Source organism: Trichomonas vaginalis, chromosome II (assembly GCF_026262505.1).
Source record: "Trichomonas vaginalis G3 chromosome II, whole genome shotgun sequence".
Classification (NCBI taxonomy): Eukaryota; Parabasalia; order Trichomonadida; family Trichomonadidae; genus Trichomonas; species Trichomonas vaginalis.
Window position 1 is genome coordinate 3,773,701 of NC_067204.1, and position 24,134 is coordinate 3,797,834.

The following is a 24,134-nucleotide window of genomic DNA, read 5'->3' on the forward strand; positions in this document are numbered from 1 at the left end:
TTTTGAAAGCTCCACAAAAGTACTTCAATAAATTAATTTCTTATTCAATATCAAAAGAATACTTATTTCATCTCTGATTTCTCATTCATCATCCTAAATTTGATTACATCAAAATTGATAAAAACATAATAACAGAAATTAAAAACAATTACAAGGATATATATGATGAAATTCAAGCCATTATTAGTTCAGTAATCTCTCTAGAGAAAGCATATCAGAATTTCGTGAATAACCTTCCTATCAATGAAAAAATCGTCTTTGATCTTATGAAATATTGTATTCAAATCAATGATATTCCTACTTTCAACGATATAGCTTCTAAATTCAAATACATTGAATTCTCATTAGAACAATTACTTGAATTACTTAAATTATCACCATTTACATGGTCATTTGCATCGGAAAAGATTGTTGAAAAAGAACCAGATGGATCAGTTTGTATTCCATTAACAAGATATTATTCGATTTCAAAAGATAATGGTATTATTCCAGCACAAGTTGCTGATATCATTATGAAAGATCCCGAATTACAATCACAACTCACAGCATATGATTGCATCAACTTGTTATCAATGATTCAGCCTAAATATTCAGATATCAATCCATTAATTTCTTTACTGAAGAAATTCAAATTGATCGATGATCAATTTTCAATGAACAAGATTTATTACCATATTTATCAATCACCTCAATTTGATCAGCTCATGAAAGAAGATATTATTGGGGTTGCAAACATAATCCCAATTCGGCCGACTTTTATTAAAAAAGTTATTGGAATAGAAGTTCCAAAAGAATTTTTTGATAAAATCGTCAACATTTACATCACAATGAGCATCCCTTCAACAAGTAACCTGACAAATGCAGAAGATTTTGTCAATTTCATTACAAATCCAGTAAATCGGAAACATGTTAATATCAAAGAACTTTGCAAATCAGCAAAGAATATTCATGTCATCAAACTCTTCGAATATACACAAGAAGAGTATGAATATTTGAAAACGGTCGATTTTATGAACAATTTGTTGTTATTGTTTAATCCAAATAATGATAAATTCTTTTCTATCCCAGAAATTCTCAAATGTAATATTTCTAAAACGATCATTCATGCAATTTTAACGAAACAATTGAGTGACAATGATATCAATGACATCCAAAAGTTCGTTTCAAATGATGGATCAAATAATTGGATCAAAGAATACAGTTCAAGCATTAAACTTGATTACAGAACTATTTTAACTAAAGATGATATTCGAAACCATTTTAACACAAAAATGTTATCGAATTATCTTGTAAGAAGTTATGAAGTCGATGAAATTTTCATCAAACTTTTCGATACTTTGTTTTCAAGGGATTTAGATGATAATTCTAAGGCGAACATATTCATAAATCTCTCGACAGGCAATAATTTCTATGATTTTGTATGTTCTCGACGTGATAATATTGATCCTTCATGTTTGATTGTTTATTCAGTAAGAGCACAAAAGGAACATCTTGTCAAAAATGGAACTCCTGTTGGAGATCTCTATGTTGAAAAGTTATTCCTTTCAAAACAAAAGTTTATCTATGAAAATTTGTTTGAATACGAAGTTTCAAAACATGGAATGGCCAAAGCATTGTTTAGCAGTATTCAAGCTAATAACATTGAAGCAATCCAGTTCTTGATATCGAAAGGTGTTCCAGTAAATATGATCTTGGATTCAATGACACCACTTCAATATGCAATAACAAGAAATTTCGTAGAAGGTGTTCAACTCTTACTAAGTCTTGGAGCTTCGTCTGAATTCAATGGATTACAAACAGCTATTTCCTGCGCAGAAAAATCATCCAGACATGAATTAATTAAATTATTTTGCAGTCATATCAACATTGAATATGAATCTCGTTTATCTGATATCAGAAATATTCACATCAGTATTAATGATGCAACAAAAGTTCCTCCAATTAAATATGACCTCATAAAATGTGCCAATTTTCAAACAAAAGGGGCAATTACTACTCGTAATTTTATGCAGTCATATGATGATGCTAAATATGAATATCCCGATGAAAATATTTCAGTATTGTTGAATCATAATCGTTTAAATTTTGGTGGCAATGAAAAAGTCATGAAAATTATCCAGAAAGAGATGATGTTAGCATTATCATTTGTCAATGCATTGAGGATCATTGTTTTGTTCGCTCCAAATGATTTAACAATATTGCAGCCACTTATTTCATCTTTAATAGAAAAAAGAGATCGAATCCCTGACCAAACCAAACGACTTTTCTGGAATTTCATTGATAAAAACTTAGCAATAAGTAGTCCACAATTCAGAGCTGTTTATTCTGTTATCACAGGAATTAAAATGATTGAACCGATTGAAGGTCTCTCAGATTTATTGTATGTTGCAACAAGACTTGGCAACATCGAAATCATCGAAGAATTGCTTGATAAAGGTGCTCGAATCGAAGATGTTGAAGGTATTTTTAATCGCATGTCTCCATCATTAGAAGCAATCAGCAAAGATCGATCAGACATTTTAGAACTTTTCATTCTTCATGGATTGAAATTTGATCATATCTATTCTATTGACAACTTCACATTGCTCAATGCAAGTATCGAATTCAACTCTACTAAATGTTTTGATCTTTTATTTTCTAAGTCATCATTTGGTCATTTTGTTGTTGAAACACCAATGATGAGTGCTCTTCAAACATTCGAACGAACAGGCAACGATTACTTCATCAACAAACTTCTTCCTCAAATTGACACCGAATACGAAAGAATTGTTGATTCATCATTTTGTGACTACTTATTATTCAAATCCGGTCAAATTCCAGAATTCCACTATAATTCAGCTAAAAGACTTGATAGTTTACAACAATCTCCAACTTTCTTCAATTCTTTAGATATTCCAATTGTTTTGCGGACATCTGACTTATCCCAGAAATTACTTGTATCTGAATTCATTAAACACTCGAATAAAGAGAATGAACCTACACAGAATTTCCTTGAAAATCTCACCGAAGAAAGTGATACCCCAGGTAATGGATGGATTGGTATAATGAACCGTAGGCGCCATCATTGATAATAAAAATTTTATAATATTCCTAATTAATGCTGTACTTACTACTTTCTGACACCCTATCAAAAATTATACTTGGATGGACTTGAAAGCATGTCAAAAAGTGATAATACACCTTTAGAATAATATTGAGAATTTTTCATGGTTTGTATCATTGATTATATCTAGTTTTCTTTGAGAAATTGTAGTTTTGAAAATCTAGCATGACAAGCATGATAGCAGGCTTCTTCTGCATGATCTCCTAATATATGAGACTCTGACAAAAAGGTTGCACAAGTTCCAAGAGGCACAAATGATTTTTGACACTTTACATATGACGTCGTAAACTTATCAATATTGAATGAAAACTGTTAAAACAGTGAACTGACAAAAACACCCGAAGTTTTGAGTATCTTAAATTTCTATGCAAAGCTAAGAGTAACATCTAAGGCTAAGGATCTCGTATGGAGAAAAATCTTCTCCAACTCTAAACTTCAGTTTGGAGACACTTTACAAATTGTAAACTTCAAATTGGCAAAATATATATCTCAATTTGTGCTCAAACTTGATATATAGAAAGTACTTAACATTTAATTAAGAATTGGCAAATTATATCAAGGAATATTTTTGTAAATTCATGAATAATATAAATGAAAGTAATCAACATTGAAATGCGAAAGCAAACTCCCTTAGGCTAAACTGATATTATTGGGAATCAAATAAAAATATTTTAGATTTTATTTTATCGATAATTTAAGAGAGATCATTAATAGATTAGATGAGAAGTATTGTAGTTTCATTCGTATTATCAAATAAAGATTGTTTTAAATTGAAAATGCATAAAAAATCTGTGATATGATATTTTGTGGTAGTGACTAATATCTATAGGTGAAATATAATATAAACTCGCCATAAATACTGAGTAAATATCCAAGAAATAAAAATTCAAATAATATATCTAAACAAACATTGGAACTATCTCTTGGGATCAGTAGATCATTGAAATCCCAAAAATATTGCCCATAGGAAGTTTCCATGAAAACGAAGGCAATGCCCATCTCCAAAGCTTCTCCATTTCTCCATCTCCACCAAAATTGAATACTTTCTCCACGTCTCCATGGAGAAAATGTGAGGTGAACTCATTGGGAGTTTTGACATATCAAACTTTACAAATCGAATGGTTTGTAAAGTTAAAATCTGACATTTTGATAAGAAACTAGGGGGTAATATTTGTAAAAAATGGGTATAATTTACATTAAAATTTACAAAATTGGAGAAGCTTATATTTTGGAATTTGGAGCTCCCAGCCGTTATTTCTCCAAACGAGATCCTTATCTAAGGTCCATGCTAATACTTTATAAGCAATTTATTTAAAAATTTTATGAATCTGATTCATACTGTTTTTTTTTTTCAGAAAAATTTTAATTGTTCATAATTATTCAATATGATGGATCCATCTTTTCAAGGTCCGATGTCCGTTGTCCCTAGATCTGTTCCATATTTATCTCGCATGAATATTTATCAAAATACCATCGCAAATCGCACGGATTTAGTCGATTTTGATCCTACTGCTTCATTGATATTTCGGTTAGGTATATATAATGTTCTTTCATTATATGACACAAAAAATACATCATCACAAACATCTCAAACTGAGAATAATATTGGATTAAATTCACCGAATGGTCTTACATTTTACCCACCAGAAGACATAATGAACACGGAATTACCAAAAAGTTTAGAACTGATAAATGAAGTTCAACAAATGTTTTTGAATTACGATCGAAATAACGAAGAGCAGACACGTAAACTTGTTGATTTCATCGAAAATCATGTTTACACAGGTTTACGCGAATTATCAACAAACATTTTTCTTCGACCACAAAAAGTCAAAGATTACGTTCATTTATACTCATTATTATCACGAAACATTAAGATTATTTCATGTCACAACTTTGCATGCACTCCAATTTTTTCACATTATTTAATCAAAGAAGGAATCTGTTCGGAATTCGAAGCGAAACAGTTATCTGCAAGATTGCCAAATCAATCTGATATGTTTTATCAACTGTCATCAATGTTGGGTTATTCATCAACCGAATTTATGTCAAATCCCGAAGCATTCCCTAATTTCTATTTGAAAGAATATTCAGAGCTTATTAAAGGTGCAAATTGTCATGATCCATCACCAAAAGAACTTGATATAATTAATATATTTATTGAAGATAATATTGAAGAGTTAGTTAAAATTTCTTCTCAGCCAGATTTTCATTATGATACCAAAGTATTCAATAGTAATATTTCATTGATCAACTTATCTGCAATGTATGGCGCAATTAATTGTTTCAAGTATCTTTTAGTTCATAATCCAGACTTGGAAATATTTGTAATTATGCTGTTGTTGGTGGTAACACAGAAATCATCCGTATTCTTAAACAAGCAGGTGTTGATTTCAATGATACATCAATTGTTGCATTATTCTTCCGTCGTGATGAATTATTTGACTGGCTTCGTTCCGAAACAACCAAAGAAGTCAATCAAAATCAAAACCAAAATCAGAACATATTTTCAAACCAAAGAATATTTCCCGGCCAAGATGATATATACTGTATTACTGAAACGCTTACTATCCGAGCAATTTATTCATTAATGAAGAAAAATACTCTTCTTTATACAAATGACTGGCTATCAGTATTTATATTAGATGGCCTCATTGAACCAGCCAGAGAAATCTCAAAGAACTGCATGTTTTCAATTCCTCTGTTTTTCTTAATAAGAGATGAAGAAACTCTTAATAATCTACTTTTGATTGCATCCAATATTTTCTTTCAACAATTAATATGCAAAGCAATCAATGATGGTTATATTTATCATCTCCGAATCATGATTCACCATCCTAATTTCAGCTTTTCTAAAATTAATGCATCGATTTTATCTGAAATTGAATGCAAACACAAGGATATTTATCAAGAAATCATAGCTTTATTGAATGCAATGACCACTGTTGAGACTGCATATAAAAATTTCCTTGATAAAATACCAATTAATGAAGGAATGGTTTATGATGTTATGAAATATAGTATACAAATTAACTGTATTTATAATTTTAATATTATTGCATCACATTACTATAATATTCATTATTCATTAGAACAATTGATTGAATTACTCAAATTATCACCATTTACATGGTCATTTGCATCGGAAAAGATTGTTGAAAAAGAACCAGATGGATCAGTTTGTATTCCATTAACAAGATATTATTTTATTTCAGAAGATAATGGTATTATTCCAGCACAAGTTGCCGATATCATTATGAAAGATCCCGAATTACAATCACAACTTACAGCATATGATTGTATCAACTTGTTATCAATGATTCAACTTGAATACACAGATATTTCTCCCTTAATTTCTCTTTTAACAAAATTTGGATTGATTACTGATCCAAGTCAAATTAATGAAAATACATCATTAACAGATATCCAAGAAATTGTTTATAATTCTCCTAAAATTGATGAACTTATCAAAGAAGATATTGAAGGATTCGCGAATATTATTGCACCACATCATGATTTTATCACTAAAGTCACTGGAATTGAAGTTTCAAAAGAATTTTATGATAAAATGGTCCATATTTATGTCAATACCTTTAATCCAAAACCAATACGTAAAAATTTATATCTCTTTGGAAGAAGTGTTCAAGTTCAGCCAGAAGTTAAAGAACATTGTGATAAGTTTATTAGATTCCTCACTGATCCAATAAACAGAAAACATGTTGATGTTAAAGAACTTTGCAAATCACCTCAAAATGTCATCTTCATCAAATACCTTGAATTTACGCAGGATGAGTTTCAATATGTCAAAAATATTGAATTCATGAAATTTGAATTATGTTTTAATCAAAATAATATGAAATTCTTTACATTTGAAGAACTTATCAAGACTAGAAATAGTGAAAATGTATTGAAAGGAGCATTAGTCAAAACATTGACACCAGAAGATGTAAGAAAAATTCAAGAATACTTTATTCATCCAATCTCTTATACTCCCTGTGTAATGCAAACAAACAACGTAGAATTCCAGCAACGTTATAGAGAAATTTTCAAGAGAGATGAAATATGCAATGGTTTCGAAGATCAATTACTGATCAATAATCTCATGCCTAATCACATTTTCGATGATATTTCCTACAAAATTTTTGCTACTCTTTTAACAAGGAAATTGAATGATGCGACAAAAGCCAAATTATTTTTAACAATCCCTGCATCTCAGGAAATGCTTGAATTTCTATATTCTAAAAGAGAATTGATAAATGATTCTTGTCTGATTGTTTATTCAACAAGAATTTCCTCACCAATTGTTGAAAAGGGAGCTACAATTGGTGATGATTATGTAGAAAAAATATTCTGCTCGGCACAGAAAATTGATTTGGAACTTTTGTTTGAATACAAGATTTCCAAGAGAGCTCTAGCATTATCATTGATAAAATCCATCGAGAATAAATACATAGAAGCTATAAAAATCTTGCTTTCAAAAGAAGCACCAGTCAATTTCATTTTGGATGGGGTAACTCCACTTCAAGTTGCAATAAAAAACAATTACATTGAAGGAGTTGAAATTTTACTAAATCATGGAGCATCAATTGACTTCAAAGGATTACAGACAGCTGCATTTGCCGCCGAATCATCTAAAAATGCAAAAATAATTAAATTAATTTGCAATAAGATTGATGTCGAATATGAATCTCACTTCACCCACATCACTGATATTCATATCCCAAAAAATATACAACCTATTAAACAAAATATGGATTTATTGTGCAGCAGTAATGCTTTTCAATACGCATATTCGGATGATAAATATCCTGACTTTATGATTTGCTCCCGTGTCAAGAATACAAAAGATTCAATTAATTTAATTTCAGATATTCATCAAATAGTTATCAATGTTATTCAGGAAAAGTCTTCATTTGCTAATCCATTTAGAGTAATTACTTTATTTACTCCAGTTGATTTATCAGCTCTACGTGAATTAATTCCAGGATTAACGTGTAACAGGATGATGATATCAGACGAAATTAAACAAGATGTCTGGAATTTCATTGATAAAAACTTAGCAATAAGTAGTCCACAATTCAGAGCTGTTTATTCTGTTATCACAGGAATCAAAATGATTGAACCGATTGAAGGTCTCTCAGATTTATTGTCTGTTGCAACAAGACTTGGCAACATCGAAATCATCGAAGAATTGTTTGATAAAGGTGCTCGAATCGAAGACGTCGAAGGTTATTATCAGTTATTGTCTCCATCATTAGAAGCAATCAGCAAAGATCGATCAGACATTTTAGAACTTTTCATTCTTCATGGATTGAAATTTGATCATATCTATTCTATTGACAACTTCACATTGCTCAATGCAAGTATCGAATTCAACTCTACAAAATGCTTTGATCTTTTATTTTCTAAGTCATCATTTGGTCATTTTGTTGTTGAAACACCAATGATGAGTGCTCTTCAAACATTCGAACGAACAGGCAACGATTACTTCATCAACAAACTTCTTCCTCAAATTGACACCGAATACGAAAGAATTGTTGATTCATCATTTTGTGACTACTTATTATTCAAATCCGGTCAAATTCCAGAATTCCACTATAATTCAGCCAACAGGAAGAAAACAGTCATAAGCTCAAGATTCGTTAATGAATCTAATATGATCCCAAATTCCCTAAGTAGAGGATTTGATACTGTTATTCAAGAAATATTGGCATTCGATATTGTTAGATATCGTTTTTTAATGGAGCGTGACCATATTCAGAAATATATCGATTAATCCGAATGAAATTAAACATAATTAATTTTTTATAAATTTTGTCATCATATATTTTATTGAGCTTCCTGTTTGTTTTCTAAAACTATTTGCTAGAACTTGATCTTTTAATATTTCTTTCATTTGATGGTATATGTGAATTTGGATCTATTGTAAATAGGAAAGTGTATTCGCCCCCACCTTTTTCCCGTATCTATATAGTTTTTTTTTTTTCATGATCTAAAATTCATTCCGTACTCTATATTAAAAACATTCAATTTTTGAATTACAAACGGGAATAATAATGAACTCGATTTAACGGCAACAGATTTTATTTTGAAATTTGATGAATTTGAATGGTCGCCTGAATAAATTTAATGCATATAAGCAAGAACTACAGAAACCGATGAAAATAGCCATTGGGAATGCGAATGAACAAGAAAAATCAAATTCAAATAACTTTAAGGAGCAGCAAACCGCTTACAAACCTGAACCAGATATTGATACATCATGTGTACCAAAAAGATTTTGGAGAACAAGAACCCCAATGAATCCTGAGTGCAAATTCTTTTTTGTATTAGCAAAACCCGAAGGATCTCCGAAAGGAACACGATTTTATTTCTTATATGATGATCCATATTGTTCGCTTTTTGATTTCAACAAAAGAGAAATTGAAATTATAACTACGAATTCTCAACTTTTCTTCGAAGGTCGCTATATTGTATTACGAAATAATAACGTTGATAGACTATTTTCTCTGAAAGTAGAAGAAGAACCATTCCATGATGCAATAGAAAATACAGACTCTGATATCATCAAGCAATTTTATATTTTATCAAAAATATGTAACGGATATCCAAACACTGACAATATGACTGTAGCTTTCTACAATAGAACAATTAATACATTGAGATTTTTCAAGTTAGTTAGTTTTTTACCGCTACACTTGTTTGATGACGAAAAAACAGAATGGTATTTGAGAGGGTGTGATCCATTCTTAGTAGATCTCTTTGATTTCTTATGTGTTGGATTTATTAAAACCATTGATAAAAATACTCAAAAATTCCCAACTGATACATTCATTTTCAAGTTCATAGCAATGACATTTCAAAATGATGATACTTTTAAGAGCATTATTTCTCAAGTTGGAAAATTCAAAATGGTTCAAGAAGGATTTGCTTTTAAGATGTCAACAACCAATCCATATAATGATAGAACAAAGATGGTACTTCATTTACTCTATTTAAACATATCAAAAGCGTTTCCAAATACAGATCTTCCAACTCATTTAGTTTTTTCTGCAATAGTTAACTCCGTACAAGCTATTTGGCAGGTTGATCCAACTTACATGCATAAAGCAGGCGATATTATGGAATTGGACGGATTTAAACGCCGTAGAATTCCATTAGACCTTTGGAATGATTATATTGCAACATTTGACAAGTTTAAGATTCAGCCTTCTGGGTATATTCTTCCTACTCACAGTACTGTTACTTTTGATTATTTTTCAGAGATTTTGAAATTAACTATGGACCACAAAGATAAAATGCTCAAAATTATAGATACATACAAGGATATATAATATTTTGTTTGAATAAATATACGTTATTTCGATTTGAAAAAAATAATCAAAAATTATTTTTCATAAAAGATAGTATATTATCAGGTATTATCAAGTTCATGCATAATATCAACCAAATCTCGTTTGAAAATCATGTAAATGAAAAAAATGAGTTAGAATGATTTCCAAAAAATAGAAATTATCTTTTGATATGATTTGTATCGGTATAAAATTAAGAATGTTGTAGATCTTATCAATCAAATGAGTTTGGAAGCAATATCTCATCTCCAAATTACAACGAAAACCTTATTTATAATGAAATTTCTTATCTCATAATAATGAATTTATAATTATGAATGTGATGATCCACAATGATATTTCTAAAGTAGAAATTTTTCGCTAAAAAAAAATGAAAGCGCAAATCCTTCCTGATGAAGAAACACTATCGACACCAATTGAGATTATGTCTTCATGCAAGGCAGCAATTCTCATTGTCGTAGTATCAATTTTTCTGACAGGAGCCGCTGTTTGCTCATTCGTACCGAAAAATACGAATTATCAAATCACAAGAGTACAATCTCTTCCAATTCCATCAACAGATGTTGCTAACAGAGCACAATTTAAGCATTTTACACCATTAAATTCTTTCGCAATCCTTTCTGTAATTCCTTACGTTTCAGATCTTGCAAACAAGCATACAATTACAGCTCAAGGCTTTGCCAGATTATATGATGATGAAATGAAAGTCATTTCAACAAGAGAAATCAACACTACGGAAGTTGTTGGTTGTGAAAAAGGAAGATGCGATGAAATTATTGTTACTGATTACAACTTCGTCAATTTCAGTTCAGTATCATTAGTCGTCAACATTTCAAGCGCAACTGGCAAGAAAATCCTTAGAAGAGCAGATATCACTTGCACTTCTCTAAATACACCGATTTCCATTACCTTATTTGTTATGATATCAGCAATGACCTTAGTACTTATCATTTTCCTCGGATGCGTTGCTCCAAAACGTCTTTATCCAACTAGAAAAGATCATTGGTCAACATTATTCCTTGGACTTGCTGCTTTATGCATTGATGGTCCATGGTTGATCCTCAAATACTATTCCGTATACTGGTTCTCGAATATTTACGATATTATGCCAGAATTATTCCATATGGTATTTATCTTATTCGTAATGTCATTCTTCAACTCACTTACTCATAGCTGGGCCAACAGGATATTCTCTAGCTGGTTAATTGGCCTCTGTATCTCATTTGGATTATCCCTTATTATTATCTTACAATCTATTGCAATTAACCACATGCCACTTAACACATACAGCGTATACATTAAGAATTCCGACTTCAAGATCCCAATTTGGGCACTTACAGCCATATATCATTTGATTATTTTATTTATCATGGTATTAGGCATAATTACAGTCCAAATCAAGGAAGATGCCACTCTTGTCTTGGTCTCCCTATGCTTCATTCTCTTAGAAGTCTTGGATTGCATCAGAGCCGGTTTAAGATTCTTCTGTCCACGTTCTCAGCTCGGTTTCTCGTTTGCTTCTGACGTATTCTACATCCTTTTCGCCAATTTCGTCACCTGCTTCTTCATATACGGAAATCTTCCGATAGAAAAAGCTCTCTTTGTGGAAAAGAGGGAGGAAATGAAGCAGACACAAATCGCTGACACAGATCCACAGGAAATTGTTAATATTGCTGAAGATGAGGATGCTGCAAATGAAGAGGCTGCTAAAGAAGAACCAGCAAATCAAGGAACAGAAACAATTTAAATTTTTTTATAAATTTTTTTGGAATAAAATATATTACTATAATCAGTTGTAAATAACCTTCTTTTTACATTCAAAACTCTATATTTAGAACAAAAATGCGGAATTCATTATAATATTTAGTGATAGATAGAATTTGCTTCTTCTATAAAAATTTCATGTATGGTTAACAAAAAATTCGGGTAGCTCATGAATAATTTTTGAGATAACAAAATTAATATTAAAGAAATGTAAAGTTATCTCAAAGATTTGGAGACATTTGAAGATCCTTAGTCAATAAAGTATGAATTCTCCCTCTCTACAATGAAATCACTTTATTGAAATTGTTAGCTATTGATAATAAAGAAACATGAGATAAGCATGAGATTTTTTGATAACTCTATCATATTTAAGTATACATGGCACGATGGGCGCTACTTTTTTGGCGCCAGCGGCGCCGCCCGCGCCTCCGGTGGCTCCCACTGGTGGGGAGGAGACGATAGAAAAAGATATAAATTTTACTAAAAAAATTGAATTTTGGAAATTCTTTTGATTTTTTTGAATGATTTACGAAGAGATTGAACACATTTTGTACTATGAAATATCGTTATTAATAAATTTACTTCTTAAACATCTATTAAAATCGCAATTTTGAATATTTTTATGATTTTTTTGACCCGATCACTTGCGCCCGCGCCCACTGGGAGGGGCGCTTGTAAAGTATTCAAAAATCAATGTAAACATTTCAATTTTTGCTCCCACCTCCCATTGGGAGGGGGGCATATATCTTGTAGTGTTCAAGTTCAAGTGATGAAAGTGCATAAGAAAGCTCCTTAATCATACCGATAGAAACAGCATTAGGGGCGCCAAATGGCGCTCGGTGATGTTTCCCATAATAACTATATTTTAATATAAATTAAACATTTGAGCTCATTTTCTTTTGTTCTATTAACTAATACATGCAGTACAAGCTTGTTATACGTATACTTAATAAGTAAGGTCTTAAGGGAAATAATAAAAAAGAATTTTGCTATTAATTATATTAAACAATATTTATTTGTAATTTCGTGATAATTATATTTCTTATTACAAAGTAAAGGTATTTGATATAATGTTTGCCTTACAAAAATGTTTCCTTTGTCTTGCCACCATAGGTATTCTATTTTGTCACTTTTTGCGCCCGCCGTGCCATGTATATATTTAAGTAAATTAAGGGATTTTAGAATTCATGGCCAAAAATTTATTTAATTTGATCAAAAATTAGCTAAAATAGAAGTTCTGCGAATAAAAACTAAAGAATTATAAGCTGCTACCTTAGCTATGAGTTGTCTATCACTAAGGTATTCTGCTAACATCGTGTCTGTATGATTATTATCAGTTTTACTCATACTTCTGCTAAAATCAAAGAGTCTCATAGGATATTTTAGAGTATGAGTCTTTTAATTAGAAGATAAGTTGTGTAAAAACTATATTTTAATATAAATTAAACAATCTATTTTATTATTTCAAGAAGAATCAGTATTTTCTTCAGTTTGTTCTTCTTCGTTATTAGTTTCTTGGTTCTCAGTTGATTGTACATCTTCAGAAACCTGGTTCTCTTCTTCAGCGACCGAATGATTTGCTTCTTCTTCCTCGTTTTGTTCCTCATTTCTTACAGGAGATTTCGGTTGTTCCTCCTGTTCTTCTGGTTCATTATTTGTTGTTTCATCCTGGTTATCCAGTTCAGAAATGTCTTTTACGAATAATCCCTGAGATTTCATCAATCTGAATATTTCCTTCATGGCGCGTGCTTGTTTAGGAGCGAAGGACACTGCTATTTCAGCAGTCATCTTCCCTCTAAATATAAATTCTCGTATAAGTAAATCTTTCTGCTTCAAAAATTCAATGGAAGACAAACCAAAGTTCAAACAAAGGGCGTTTTCAGCTGGAGAAAGGAGCTGCTTGTCGTGGGATGACTTGTATTCCTGGGATTCGACCTTTTGAGCTGCTTCCCGGTTCCATTTTTCGATTGCTGATGGAGTTAGTTTGTCATCTTTGTTTAATTGCTCTAATGCGTTGAACATGAGGCCTTCTTCGCGGGAAACAACACCATTTTCCCACCATGTATGCAACATGTTTAGGTTTCGCTTCAAAGCAATCTCTTTTTCTAATGAAATTGCAAATTCTTTTAATTCATCTTTAGGAATCACTTGTGCGAGACATAATAACTGTTCTTCAAAGGCTCTATTCTCTTTGGTTTGTGGTCCGAAGCCTTTAAATTCATCATTTAGTAGATTATAGTCGAGTGCAAATTTAATTCGCTCTTCACGAGCTTCTACGATATCGCTGTATGTCCGTAATGCATTTAGCTTCTCCATAAATGCAGCTTCGTTGTTTTCGTCCGCTGAAAATGTAATTCCGTAAATTCCTTGTTCTGCATCTGTTTGGAATTCAATTTCGAACTCATTTCTGTTCGGCATCCAGCCTGCAAACTCTGCTGGTGTAGTTCGTTCCCGTTTATTATGTTCAGCTAAGTTCCTTTCTGCTGCTATTGAAGGTAATGAATCTTGAGGGTCTGTACAAAAATCAGGTGGTGGCGGAATTTCTGCTTTAGGTTGTATTTCTTTTGGTGGCATTGGCGCATTTTCGTTGTCTATGAAGATTTGAAGATAATGTGCTTTGCATTGTTCGGCTGACTTAGTTTTGAGTAAGTTTGAGACATCTTGCCAATTTCCGAATCCACATTTTTGAAGTGCATTGAAAAATAAGCTTTCTTCTTCGCCAGTCCAATCTTCCGCGTAAATTGGAGGGAGACATGGCTCCACAACAATGAATGTATGCGTTCTGAGATGATTTTGTGATTCGCTGCCGATGCCAAAGCATTCCATGCATTGATTAAATCCTTTGCATTTTGTACATTTTACATAAATTTCGCTTGAAATGTCTCTATGACATGTAGAGCATGTTCTTCCTATACTAGATATTTCATCACCAACATTTAGCCGCTTATTTCGTTCAGCGGCTAGATGTGAGGGTGATTTTAGATGTAGCAAAGGAAAAAAGTGAATTATTTTCCTTTGTATTGTACATTTTAGCAATCTCAAAGAGTTAGAAAATTCATTCGAAATCAATTTATCTTCGAATTTTTTTGATAATCAAATTTGAATCCTATCTAAATATCAAAATATAATAGAAAATACATTTACAGAAGTATATTTTAATAATAAAACATGTTTTATGATATCAATAACAAAAAAAATCTATTTTTGGTTCTGAAAATCGTATTTCTCTTGAGCTGCAGATATCTTTTGATCCAAAAGATTGATCTGTTCATTGTAATCAATGTAATGTGGCTGGCTACGATCTAAAGTATCTAATGTAGATAATAATTCTTCTTGAGATGGCATTTCTTTGTCAACTTCCTCTTTGAAGAATGTAATGGCCATTTCGAGTTTGTTTTGTTCGGCATATGCTTTTGCAGAAATATTATTTTTGTTTACTTTGGAATAATCGGCTTCGAATATAATTAAAGTCTTAAAAATAGTCATGTCATGTAAATGTTCTGCTAAAAATAGTGGAGATTTGTCTGTTTGATTAAAAACATTTGGATCTGCAGAAAATTTAAGGAGAAGAAGTACCAAATTGTTGTCACCTGAAGATACAGCGATATGTAGTGGTGTATTACCTGTACTTTCGACTTTTCTATTGACAAGAGAAGGTTTATGAGAAAGAAGAATTTTTGTTATCGAATATGTTCTTGAAGCAACAGCAAAATGTATTGGTTCCCATTGTCCTACTTTCAGTTCAGTATTAGCGCCTAGTGATAATAATTTTTCAACAACAAGATCTTGTTTACATAATATAGCATATACAAGAGGAGTTGGATAATTAACTTGTGGTAAGAAAAATTGACCTGGAATTTGAGGAACTGGTGTTGGACAAATTAATGCATCATTAATGACATCTGAGTTAATACCAAGCGATTCAATGCCATTTATATCGCCTGTCCTTATACATTCAGCAAATGCATTGTCAAAATCCATTTTTTTGGAACTGTCAATTTTTTTAGAAATGAAAATCAAATCAATGAATTCTTAATAGGTTTGGATGTTCAATTTCAAGTACTTCAAATTTTTTGTTTAAAATTCAGGATGAGAGGAAATTCAATTCATTCTACGCAAGATTGAAAGGAGAGACTACATTAAAGCATCATAATACAGCAATGCACCACTATTCAAGCAATTCATTATATAATTGAGTTCATGAACTTTCAACAATAGAGTGAGATGCCATAATTTATGTCATCATTCCATATGGAACAGTGTTACATGCTGAATTGAAAGCTTCTTGCTCTGCTGTTTTAACAATATCTAATATTAATATTCATAATCATATCAAGATAGACTAAATAATGCAAATTTATGCTTCATAACGCTAGAACTTTCTTATATTGAGAGATAAGTGACCTGTTCTATTTCAAAATTTTTTCAAAATCCAGAAAATGAATATTGTTGTAACGATTTTTTGAACAAAAATTTTCTTTGAAAAATTATTTTTGTAAATTTATAATTGTCTTTTTAATTATCTCATCACACAAAATAAATTTTAAAGAATTAAATTATTAATATTTAATAATATTCATAATAATTTTAAGTTATTGCACAAACGATAAAAAACCAATAACAATAATAAATTTCCAAAATAATTGAGCTCGAAATCAGCAAATATTGAAAATTTGCCGTATTAGTCACTATGATTGTTATATTCTCATGCAAAAAAGGAGACAGTCATTTCTCTAAAATTGAGAGCTCTGTTTATTTTTTTAAAACGGACATTTTTATTAAATGAAGATTCAAATTCTTTCTAAAACAGAAGCTAGCTCTCTTCCGGGCATCGACGGTATGATAGCTGGAATCTGCAGCGATGACAAAAACTTTTACACTGCAGTCGATGCAGGTGCAATTCGCAAATATCCGTTTAATACAGATGACCTTGCACAAACATCAGATGACGTCTTCGTATTCAAGGATTCACATATTACATGTATCGACTCTACTCGTGATTCATCAGCTCCAAATACCTTCATTATTGGTTGCTCTGATGGCACATTCCGTCTTTGCTCAACCAATTGGAGAATAGAAAAAACAGTTAACGCACACAATGGCGGTATCACATGCCTTAAAGTCAATCCTGATGGCTCTTCTATCGCTACAGCTGGTGAAGATGGTCTTGTTAAAATCTGGTCAAGAAATGGAAGCCTTAGATCAACACTTGCAAGCTGCGGAAGTGCAATTACAACATTAAATTGGGATTCTACTGGAAAATATATTATGTTTTCAAATGGTGGCACAGTAACCGTCCGTTCTGCTTCATTTAAGCAGGAGCAGACACAGTTCCGTGCACATCGCCGTTTAATCACATGCAGTGATTGGAATCACGTTACTAACGAAATTCTTACAGGTGGTGAAGATCGCGTCGCCCGCTTGTTTGATATGGACGGCCGTCCGATTGCTGAAACACATCCATTTGATTACGCTGTTTCTTCAGTCGCTTTCCTCCCAACATCTCATCTTTGCTTGATCGGAACAGCAAACAGACTTTACTTAACCGATTCAAAGCTCCGCATCCAATTCTCCATCCCAATCGATGCTGGTGCTGCAATCTGCGCTAATAACGACCAACCTCGCGCTATGGTCGCTGGCGGTGGCACAATCAACCTTATTGCTGCTGTTGGCAAGAAGATTGTTTACAAGGATTGCGAAGTTATCGCTGATGGACCAAGAAAGCTTACAGTTTACGATCTTAAAAACGGATTATCTGAGAACTTGCAGTTCAACGAATCCGTCGCAGATTTCACAATCGGCTTCAACAACCTTATCGTAAATACACAAACAAAGCTTCAAATCTATAAATTTGGTTCTTGGACAGCTCCTCTTATCGTAGAGATCAAGGAGCCAGCAAAGACAATTGCCCAATCCGCAACAATGTTCGTATACGTTTCTTCATCAGGAGCTCAAATCTACGGCTACGATGGACGTGTTATTTCTCGTATTACAGAACCAAGCATCAAATGGGAATTAGTATCATCCCAGATGATCGCTTGCTCACCATGCATCGTCTGCGTTGTTTCACCAGATGATCGTAAGAAGGTTTTCGCATTCAGCTCATCATCCGGCCAACCAACATCTGGAGAGCCACTTGTCCACCCAAGTGAAGTCAGAAATATTACAACAAACCAAGCCGCACTCCTCGCAAAGGCTCGTTTCGGATTTACAAATGCAAATGGAGATTTAACAATTTGCAGATTCGTTACAACCAATCCACGTCAACCACCAACAATAGAAACACAGAAACTTGCTAACTTCGTTGACGAATTCAGCTGGCATACAGTACATGATGTTATTGTTGCCAGAAGCGAAGACAAATTAACAGTTTGGGGCTGCCCAAGTGCATCCTTCTTCACACCAGAATTACTTCCTAAGCTCAAATTCGAACTTCGTACATTATTCGATACATCCGAGCTTGATAGCTTCGACGGAACTCATGCTTTCGTTCGTAGCAAGGAAGGAGCATTCTGTGTTGTCCAGATCAACCCATTCCTCTTAATGCTTCACGAAGCAATTGATATCCAACGTAATTGGAAAGTTGTTCTCCAAGTTTGCCGTGCAATGAAGGATGAAACTCTTTGGGCAGTTTGTGCTGCATGCGCCGTCCAAGCTGGCGAAATTGATGCCGCACAAGAAGCTTATGCCGCATTAACAATGATTGACAGAGTTCTCTTCCTCGAAAAGGTCAAGAAGATGAAGGCTCCTGCCGCAAGAAATGCAATGATTGCAGTTTTGCAGGGCAGAGCTAACGAAGCCGAGGAAATCTTGATTCAGGGCGGATGCATCTTCAGAGCAATTAAGATGAATATCGGCTTGAACAGATGGGACAGTGCTTACTCTATCGCTAAGAGAACGAACAAGTTCTTGGAAGTAGTGGCTGCTTACAGAACAAAGTTCTTGAAGGATATGGGTCTTGAAGAAACAGATCCAAACTTCCAGAAACTTGGTCAGGTTGACTTAGAGAGCGTTAGACATATTATTAATGATGAAAAGGCCAAAGAAACTGCTTGAATTTAATTTTTTTAAACATTTTTTAAGGTATTTTTATAATAGATATATTTACATGTTTCTTTCCATTAAATTATATTTCTTCGTGACTCTGAGAATTCCAATCTTTGCAAATTTTTGAATATTCTTTTTTTCCTATTATTTTTAGTTGGATTTCATTCAAACATATCTTTTTTGAGAATGTTTTTGATCAATTTACATGCAAAATAGAGAATATGACAACAATATTGGATTTTTCTTTCTTATTGTCTAAATATAGCATGAAATTGATAAAAAGCTTACCTCATATATACTTCCTTTGGAAAACTGCTGCTTTTGGTTCATTTTTTTTTTCGGGAGTTGTTTCATGACATTTAATCCAATAGCTGAAATCAATGCTGCAAAAGATAACATATTATCAAGTATATCAGCACTTAGTTTTGTAATAGATACAGGCTTGGATCAAATAGAACGCTATTTATTTTCATATGAAATAAATCGTCGAATACAATCAAGAATTTCAAACAATAACATTTACCTAAAGGGGAAAAATATTGATATGCTAAAGATTAAAAACAAATTATTAGATAACATCAAATTAAATTCGGAACCACCAAAACCAGTGGCTGAAATCAAAAAAGAACCAAAAGAAATCGCTCCAAAAGTAGAAGAACCAAAGAAAATACCAATAAAACCAGTAGAAACTAAAAAACCGGAAATTCAATTGACTAAAGAAGAATTAGACCGCATTAAAAAGCTCGAAGAATTTTTGGGAAGCGAAAATATTGAACTAAAAGAAATTAAAAAGTTTCAAGTTCCTGAAAACTATGATCCCTCAGAATTTTACAATATTGCGATGGAATTCCTCAATAAGTAAGCATATATAGCCATCCGTATTACTTATTTTACTCAAATGGTCGCCAAAAGAGAGAAAATTAATCATTCGCAAAGCTTTTTTTACTTAAATAACGATTTCGCATTGTATCTCAAAGGGGATCACTGTTGTAAACTTGATTTGGCAACACAGACAAAATTAATGGTCAAATCAATTTCATATTTATATTTAACGGATTTTAGAAATAGTTCACTAACTAAATGACGTTTCACAACCATCAACTTGATTGTCATCGCATATTTTACTTTTAAATATCTTTATAAAAAGATATAGACAAAACTGTTTAAAGTAGTAAAAATTTAATATGTTTAATTAGTTGACATTTTTAAAATATAGCTTAGCTGAAAATAAATCTATTCATTTTCATTTGTAACTTTAAATCTTTATCAATTTCAATCTCCTTGATGTGTAGATTCAATTCTGTGTTGAAATTTGATTATACTTCTTGAATTTAATCCATTTACTTAAAACATTTATGTAGAAAATGTGCCAACTACTAAATTTTGAAATTTTGCTTCAAAACTCCTTTATATTATTCTTGTTTAACATTGTTGATACAACTTATGTCATAAAAATTCTTAGAAATACGTTTATCTCTATAAAATACATATTAAATGGTTAAATATCTCCTTCATCTCAAAGAAGGATAGATAGTTTTAGGATTTATGAGTGAAAAACATAAAAACAACATATAATTTATATAAACTTTAATTTCTTTTTATTGATATTATTGAATAAAAAAAAATTAAATTTGATTATCGAGTTAATAACAATAGTTAAATAATAACTGTGAAACAAAATAGAGCGGATCAGTTGGGAATGAGTGATGTGTCTCTGTGCTGCATCCGTAATCGAATGCGACGTTCACAAGACCGCAGCATTCGTAGATTCTCTGTTTCGTCGGAAAACCAGCGACCACTGCATCGCGTTCCATACTTCCATCTTCAAATGGAATCTGCGCACCAACGTGTTGGCCAATTGGACATGGATTTCTTGATGTCGACAATTTCTGACAAACAGGGCATATATAGATGCAGATTTTATTCCACATCTCTCTTAGTGTCGATTCGTACTTAGCGCGCTGTTCTTTTCCTGGTTCTGACTGAAGACCAAATAACATGAACATTCTGTTCTTAGATGGATACAATGGCTGGTCCATTTCTTTGACAATAGCAATATCTGTATCATTTTCTGCATCAATTGTGTGCGCTTGCTTAAAATTATAATTCAAAACTTCATTGAACGTACAAATCATCTTTTCGCAATGTTTGAAGATATTCATTGCAAAGTCTAACTGATTTCTGATGGTTTGAGCTGGAATCTTGCAGTATTCTGCGAATGTGAGTTCAACTTGTTTTCCATTGTAGTAAAACAGGACAGGGAGGTCTGCAAACAGCATGAGAGTGTATATTTTCCTCTCGGTAAGGAAGTCTTTGTTCGTAAGAGCCTTTTCTTTCTTTGATTGGTTGGTTGCAAAACATTCAACCAAATAAATGGCAATTGGAAGGTCAACTCTCAATTTGCATTCTGTAAATTTGGTTATTTTTGGTATTTCTTCTTTATAAAGTAGCAATTGTTGGCATAAATCGCATCTAAATTCAGGAATATCAAATGGAGAAACGTAATTGTCTGGGCCACGTGGCTGCGGAAGAGCCATGTTAAGATATTTGTATGCACGAAGTTTTCTATGTGGATCAATGACGTCATAAATGGCATCAAAGAGATCTTTATCATCAATGTCCGAAATTGGCTCATTAATTTTAAATTTTGTATCACCGTAGCGTCCACCGATTGAATAATTGACTGAATATGTAAATTTCTTTTGACCAATATTAAATCTACCTAATTGCTCACATCCAATACTGAATTTTGTACCACCTGTAGAAATAGAAACTATTTCAGCAACAAGTGGTGGCAATTTCATTGTAATGATTTGTGAATCACGAATATGCTCGAAATGGACATAATTTCTGCATTTATCGTAGATAACTTGAGCCTTCTCCATATCTAATCTCCTTTCAAAAGAGATTCTGTTCTGTTCAGGAGTCAGCATCGGGTTTTGATATTGATCCATTTTTTTTATGACATTCGAAATCACATGGATATATAAAATATCTCTGTAAATCAAGCATGAAAACGAATGAGCTTAGTATTTTTAAATAATAGCTATCATTGTTCATATTTCATATCCTTTTTCAATAAGATTTCGCTTTAATCGGTGGAATCTTAATCTAATTAATGAGTTTGCTTGATTGGTTAACGCTTGCCTTATGGTTTAGGAAATCTTAGAATTGCTTAAAATTGATGTACTATATTGGAATATTGAATGAGCAAATTTACTAAAAATTCATAATAAAGAAAATGCTTTTATATTAAACATACAATTATGTAAATAAACAGAAATATCTCAATTGAGCTAATAAATCACCTAATTCTGGTATTTTACATAACAAGAAAGAAATTATTGATCAAATCATATATGATGTCGTTATGAATGGAATAGATATAAAGAAATGTGATAAGGAATTTCGAAATGTAAGAAAATTGTTGGATTTATAATACGTGCTACTAAATATTATTACAAACAATCACATGGTAATGAAGATAATAGTTTTGAATGATAGTCTTAATTGGAAAGATACCAAAAAATTCATTTGGTAATTGCTAAAGATGGATAATCATGATTCATTAAAGAAATCGGAAGAAAAGCTCCTTTATTTTGTATAAGAGCTTATAATATAAAGTTTCTAATTTTGCAAATGTTGCGAACAGAGGTATGCTGACTACCATTGATACAGGCCAAATGCCACCAAATTTTGAATATAGCTTCTATGCATGCTTGTGAGCAATGTTTGTATGAACATGCAAGAAAAACTATCGGCCAATTTTGAGGAAAATGCATTAGTAATTTGCATATATTTTATACTCAGATTATTTTTGCCATTTTTGAATTTTTTAAATATTTACATATTCAGCTGATTTATTCGAATTATGAATCGGCAAAAACTAATTATTTTAAGTTCTAAAATAATATTAATGCTTAAATCTCATATATTACAATAATGAATAAAAATATTATATTAATTATCATGAAGTATGATTGAAATTAAACCCTTCAGATTGTCATCCGATGTTTATAATAATCTCACATATCTTGCATGTTTTAATAATACTTTCTCAATGAGCGAATAAATGATGAGTTAATACAAATCAATTAGACTTTCTGAGCAAAAAAATCTAAATTAAATAAATGTGTGAACTATTTACTAGTATTAAGATAATTTATTCCTAATAATAAAAAAAATAAAATAATAATTTTATAAGACATACTAAATAGTTAAACATTATGCATACCATGATGCTACAAATCATTATCGTATTATTAATTTTGCTATTTTGAATAAGTCAGTAATTGAATATACGGGTAACTTTTTTTTGGCTGATAGTTTTTAAATAAATCTATTCTAAAGGTGATACTTACAATGAATCTATATGTTTTATAGCTATTACAAGGAAAACCACCTGTACAAAAAAAAGTTAATAATTTAGGATTTTAACATATACGTTTGAGTAATCTCCCATGCGAGTTTCTTAATGCTATGGAGTTTCCGTAAAGATGAAGGAATAATAACATATATGATAATAAATTTGATAAATCTTTTGTATAAAAGCGAAAACATCTATATTGTTACGATCGAAAACATAATATATGAAGTGCTTTTTCGAATGACTTTACTTGTTTCTAAAATAATGTTATGTTTGGCTCTAGACGTGGCCATTAAAAATGACGTTAAGAGAAAAAATTAACCTTATTCCAGTCAGCATACCTCTTTGCGAACATTTTTTGACAAATCAATTTGTGATTTTTTAATTTGAAAACATAAAAATTTGTGAGAGACTATAGAGAGTATGCAATATTTAAACAGTTGCTTCAAATATATAGGTCAGGAATTGTCCAATCAAATGTTGTTTCGGTATCCCAAAAGCA

The 24,134-nt window shown here is 31.7% G+C and overlaps 9 protein-coding genes and 1 pseudogene across 10 annotated transcripts; 7 read left to right on the forward strand and 3 right to left on the reverse strand.

Annotated features, from left to right (window-relative positions):
* Window positions 1-266: 266 nt before the first annotated feature.
* On the forward strand, window positions 267-3,068 carry TVAGG3_0481000 (ankycorbin family; the record flags this gene model as incomplete). The annotated part of the gene is made up of 1 exon (XM_001314242.1): window positions 267-3,068. One exon carries the CDS (start codon window positions 267-269, stop codon window positions 3,066-3,068), a length of 2,802 nt encoding a protein of 933 aa, XP_001314258.1.
* Window positions 3,069-4,491: 1,423 nt separating this feature from the next.
* On the forward strand, window positions 4,492-5,694 carry TVAGG3_0481010 (ankycorbin family; the record flags this gene model as incomplete). Its single annotated transcript, XM_001314241.1, has 1 exon — window positions 4,492-5,694. One exon carries the CDS (start codon window positions 4,492-4,494, stop codon window positions 5,692-5,694), a length of 1,203 nt encoding a protein of 400 aa, XP_001314257.1.
* Window positions 5,694-8,879, forward strand: TVAGG3_0481020 (ankycorbin family; the record flags this gene model as incomplete). Its single annotated transcript, XM_001314240.1, has 1 exon — window positions 5,694-8,879. The coding sequence occupies one exon, from the start codon at window positions 5,694-5,696 to the stop codon at window positions 8,877-8,879; it is 3,186 nt and encodes a 1,061-aa protein (XP_001314256.1).
* Window positions 8,880-9,168: 289 nt separating this feature from the next.
* Window positions 9,169-10,701, forward strand: TVAGG3_0481030 (uncharacterized protein; the record flags this gene model as incomplete). The annotated part of the gene is made up of 1 exon (XM_001314239.1): window positions 9,202-10,437. The coding sequence occupies one exon, from the start codon at window positions 9,202-9,204 to the stop codon at window positions 10,435-10,437; it is 1,236 nt and encodes a 411-aa protein (XP_001314255.1).
* Window positions 10,702-10,817: 116 nt separating this feature from the next.
* Window positions 10,818-12,248, forward strand: TVAGG3_0481040 (transmembrane protein 181 family; the record flags this gene model as incomplete). The annotated part of the gene is made up of 1 exon (XM_001314238.1): window positions 10,826-12,202. The coding sequence occupies one exon, from the start codon at window positions 10,826-10,828 to the stop codon at window positions 12,200-12,202; it is 1,377 nt and encodes a 458-aa protein (XP_001314254.1).
* A 1,414-nt stretch (window positions 12,249-13,662) lies between these two features.
* TVAGG3_0481050 (positive regulation of histone acetylation) lies at window positions 13,663-15,203 on the reverse strand (the record flags this gene model as incomplete). The annotated part of the gene is made up of 1 exon (XM_001314237.1): window positions 13,684-15,045. The coding sequence occupies one exon, from the start codon at window positions 15,043-15,045 to the stop codon at window positions 13,684-13,686; it is 1,362 nt and encodes a 453-aa protein (XP_001314253.1).
* A 176-nt stretch (window positions 15,204-15,379) lies between these two features.
* On the reverse strand, window positions 15,380-16,215 carry TVAGG3_0481060 (annotated as a pseudogene). Its single transcript has one exon — window positions 15,418-16,151. A coding segment is annotated over exon 1 (734 nt).
* A 785-nt stretch (window positions 16,216-17,000) lies between these two features.
* Window positions 17,001-19,431, forward strand: TVAGG3_0481070 (outer segment 5 family; the record flags this gene model as incomplete). Its single annotated transcript, XM_001314235.1, has 1 exon — window positions 17,002-19,275. One exon carries the CDS (start codon window positions 17,002-17,004, stop codon window positions 19,273-19,275), a length of 2,274 nt encoding a protein of 757 aa, XP_001314251.1.
* Window positions 19,432-19,602: 171 nt separating this feature from the next.
* On the forward strand, window positions 19,603-20,673 carry TVAGG3_0481080 (uncharacterized protein; the record flags this gene model as incomplete). Its single annotated transcript, XM_001314234.1, has 1 exon — window positions 19,619-20,128. One exon carries the CDS (start codon window positions 19,619-19,621, stop codon window positions 20,126-20,128), a length of 510 nt encoding a protein of 169 aa, XP_001314250.1.
* Window positions 20,674-20,898: 225 nt separating this feature from the next.
* Window positions 20,899-22,339, reverse strand: TVAGG3_0481090 (uncharacterized protein; the record flags this gene model as incomplete). The annotated part of the gene is made up of 1 exon (XM_001314233.1): window positions 20,910-22,220. One exon carries the CDS (start codon window positions 22,218-22,220, stop codon window positions 20,910-20,912), a length of 1,311 nt encoding a protein of 436 aa, XP_001314249.1.
* Window positions 22,340-24,134: the final 1,795 nt, after the last annotated feature.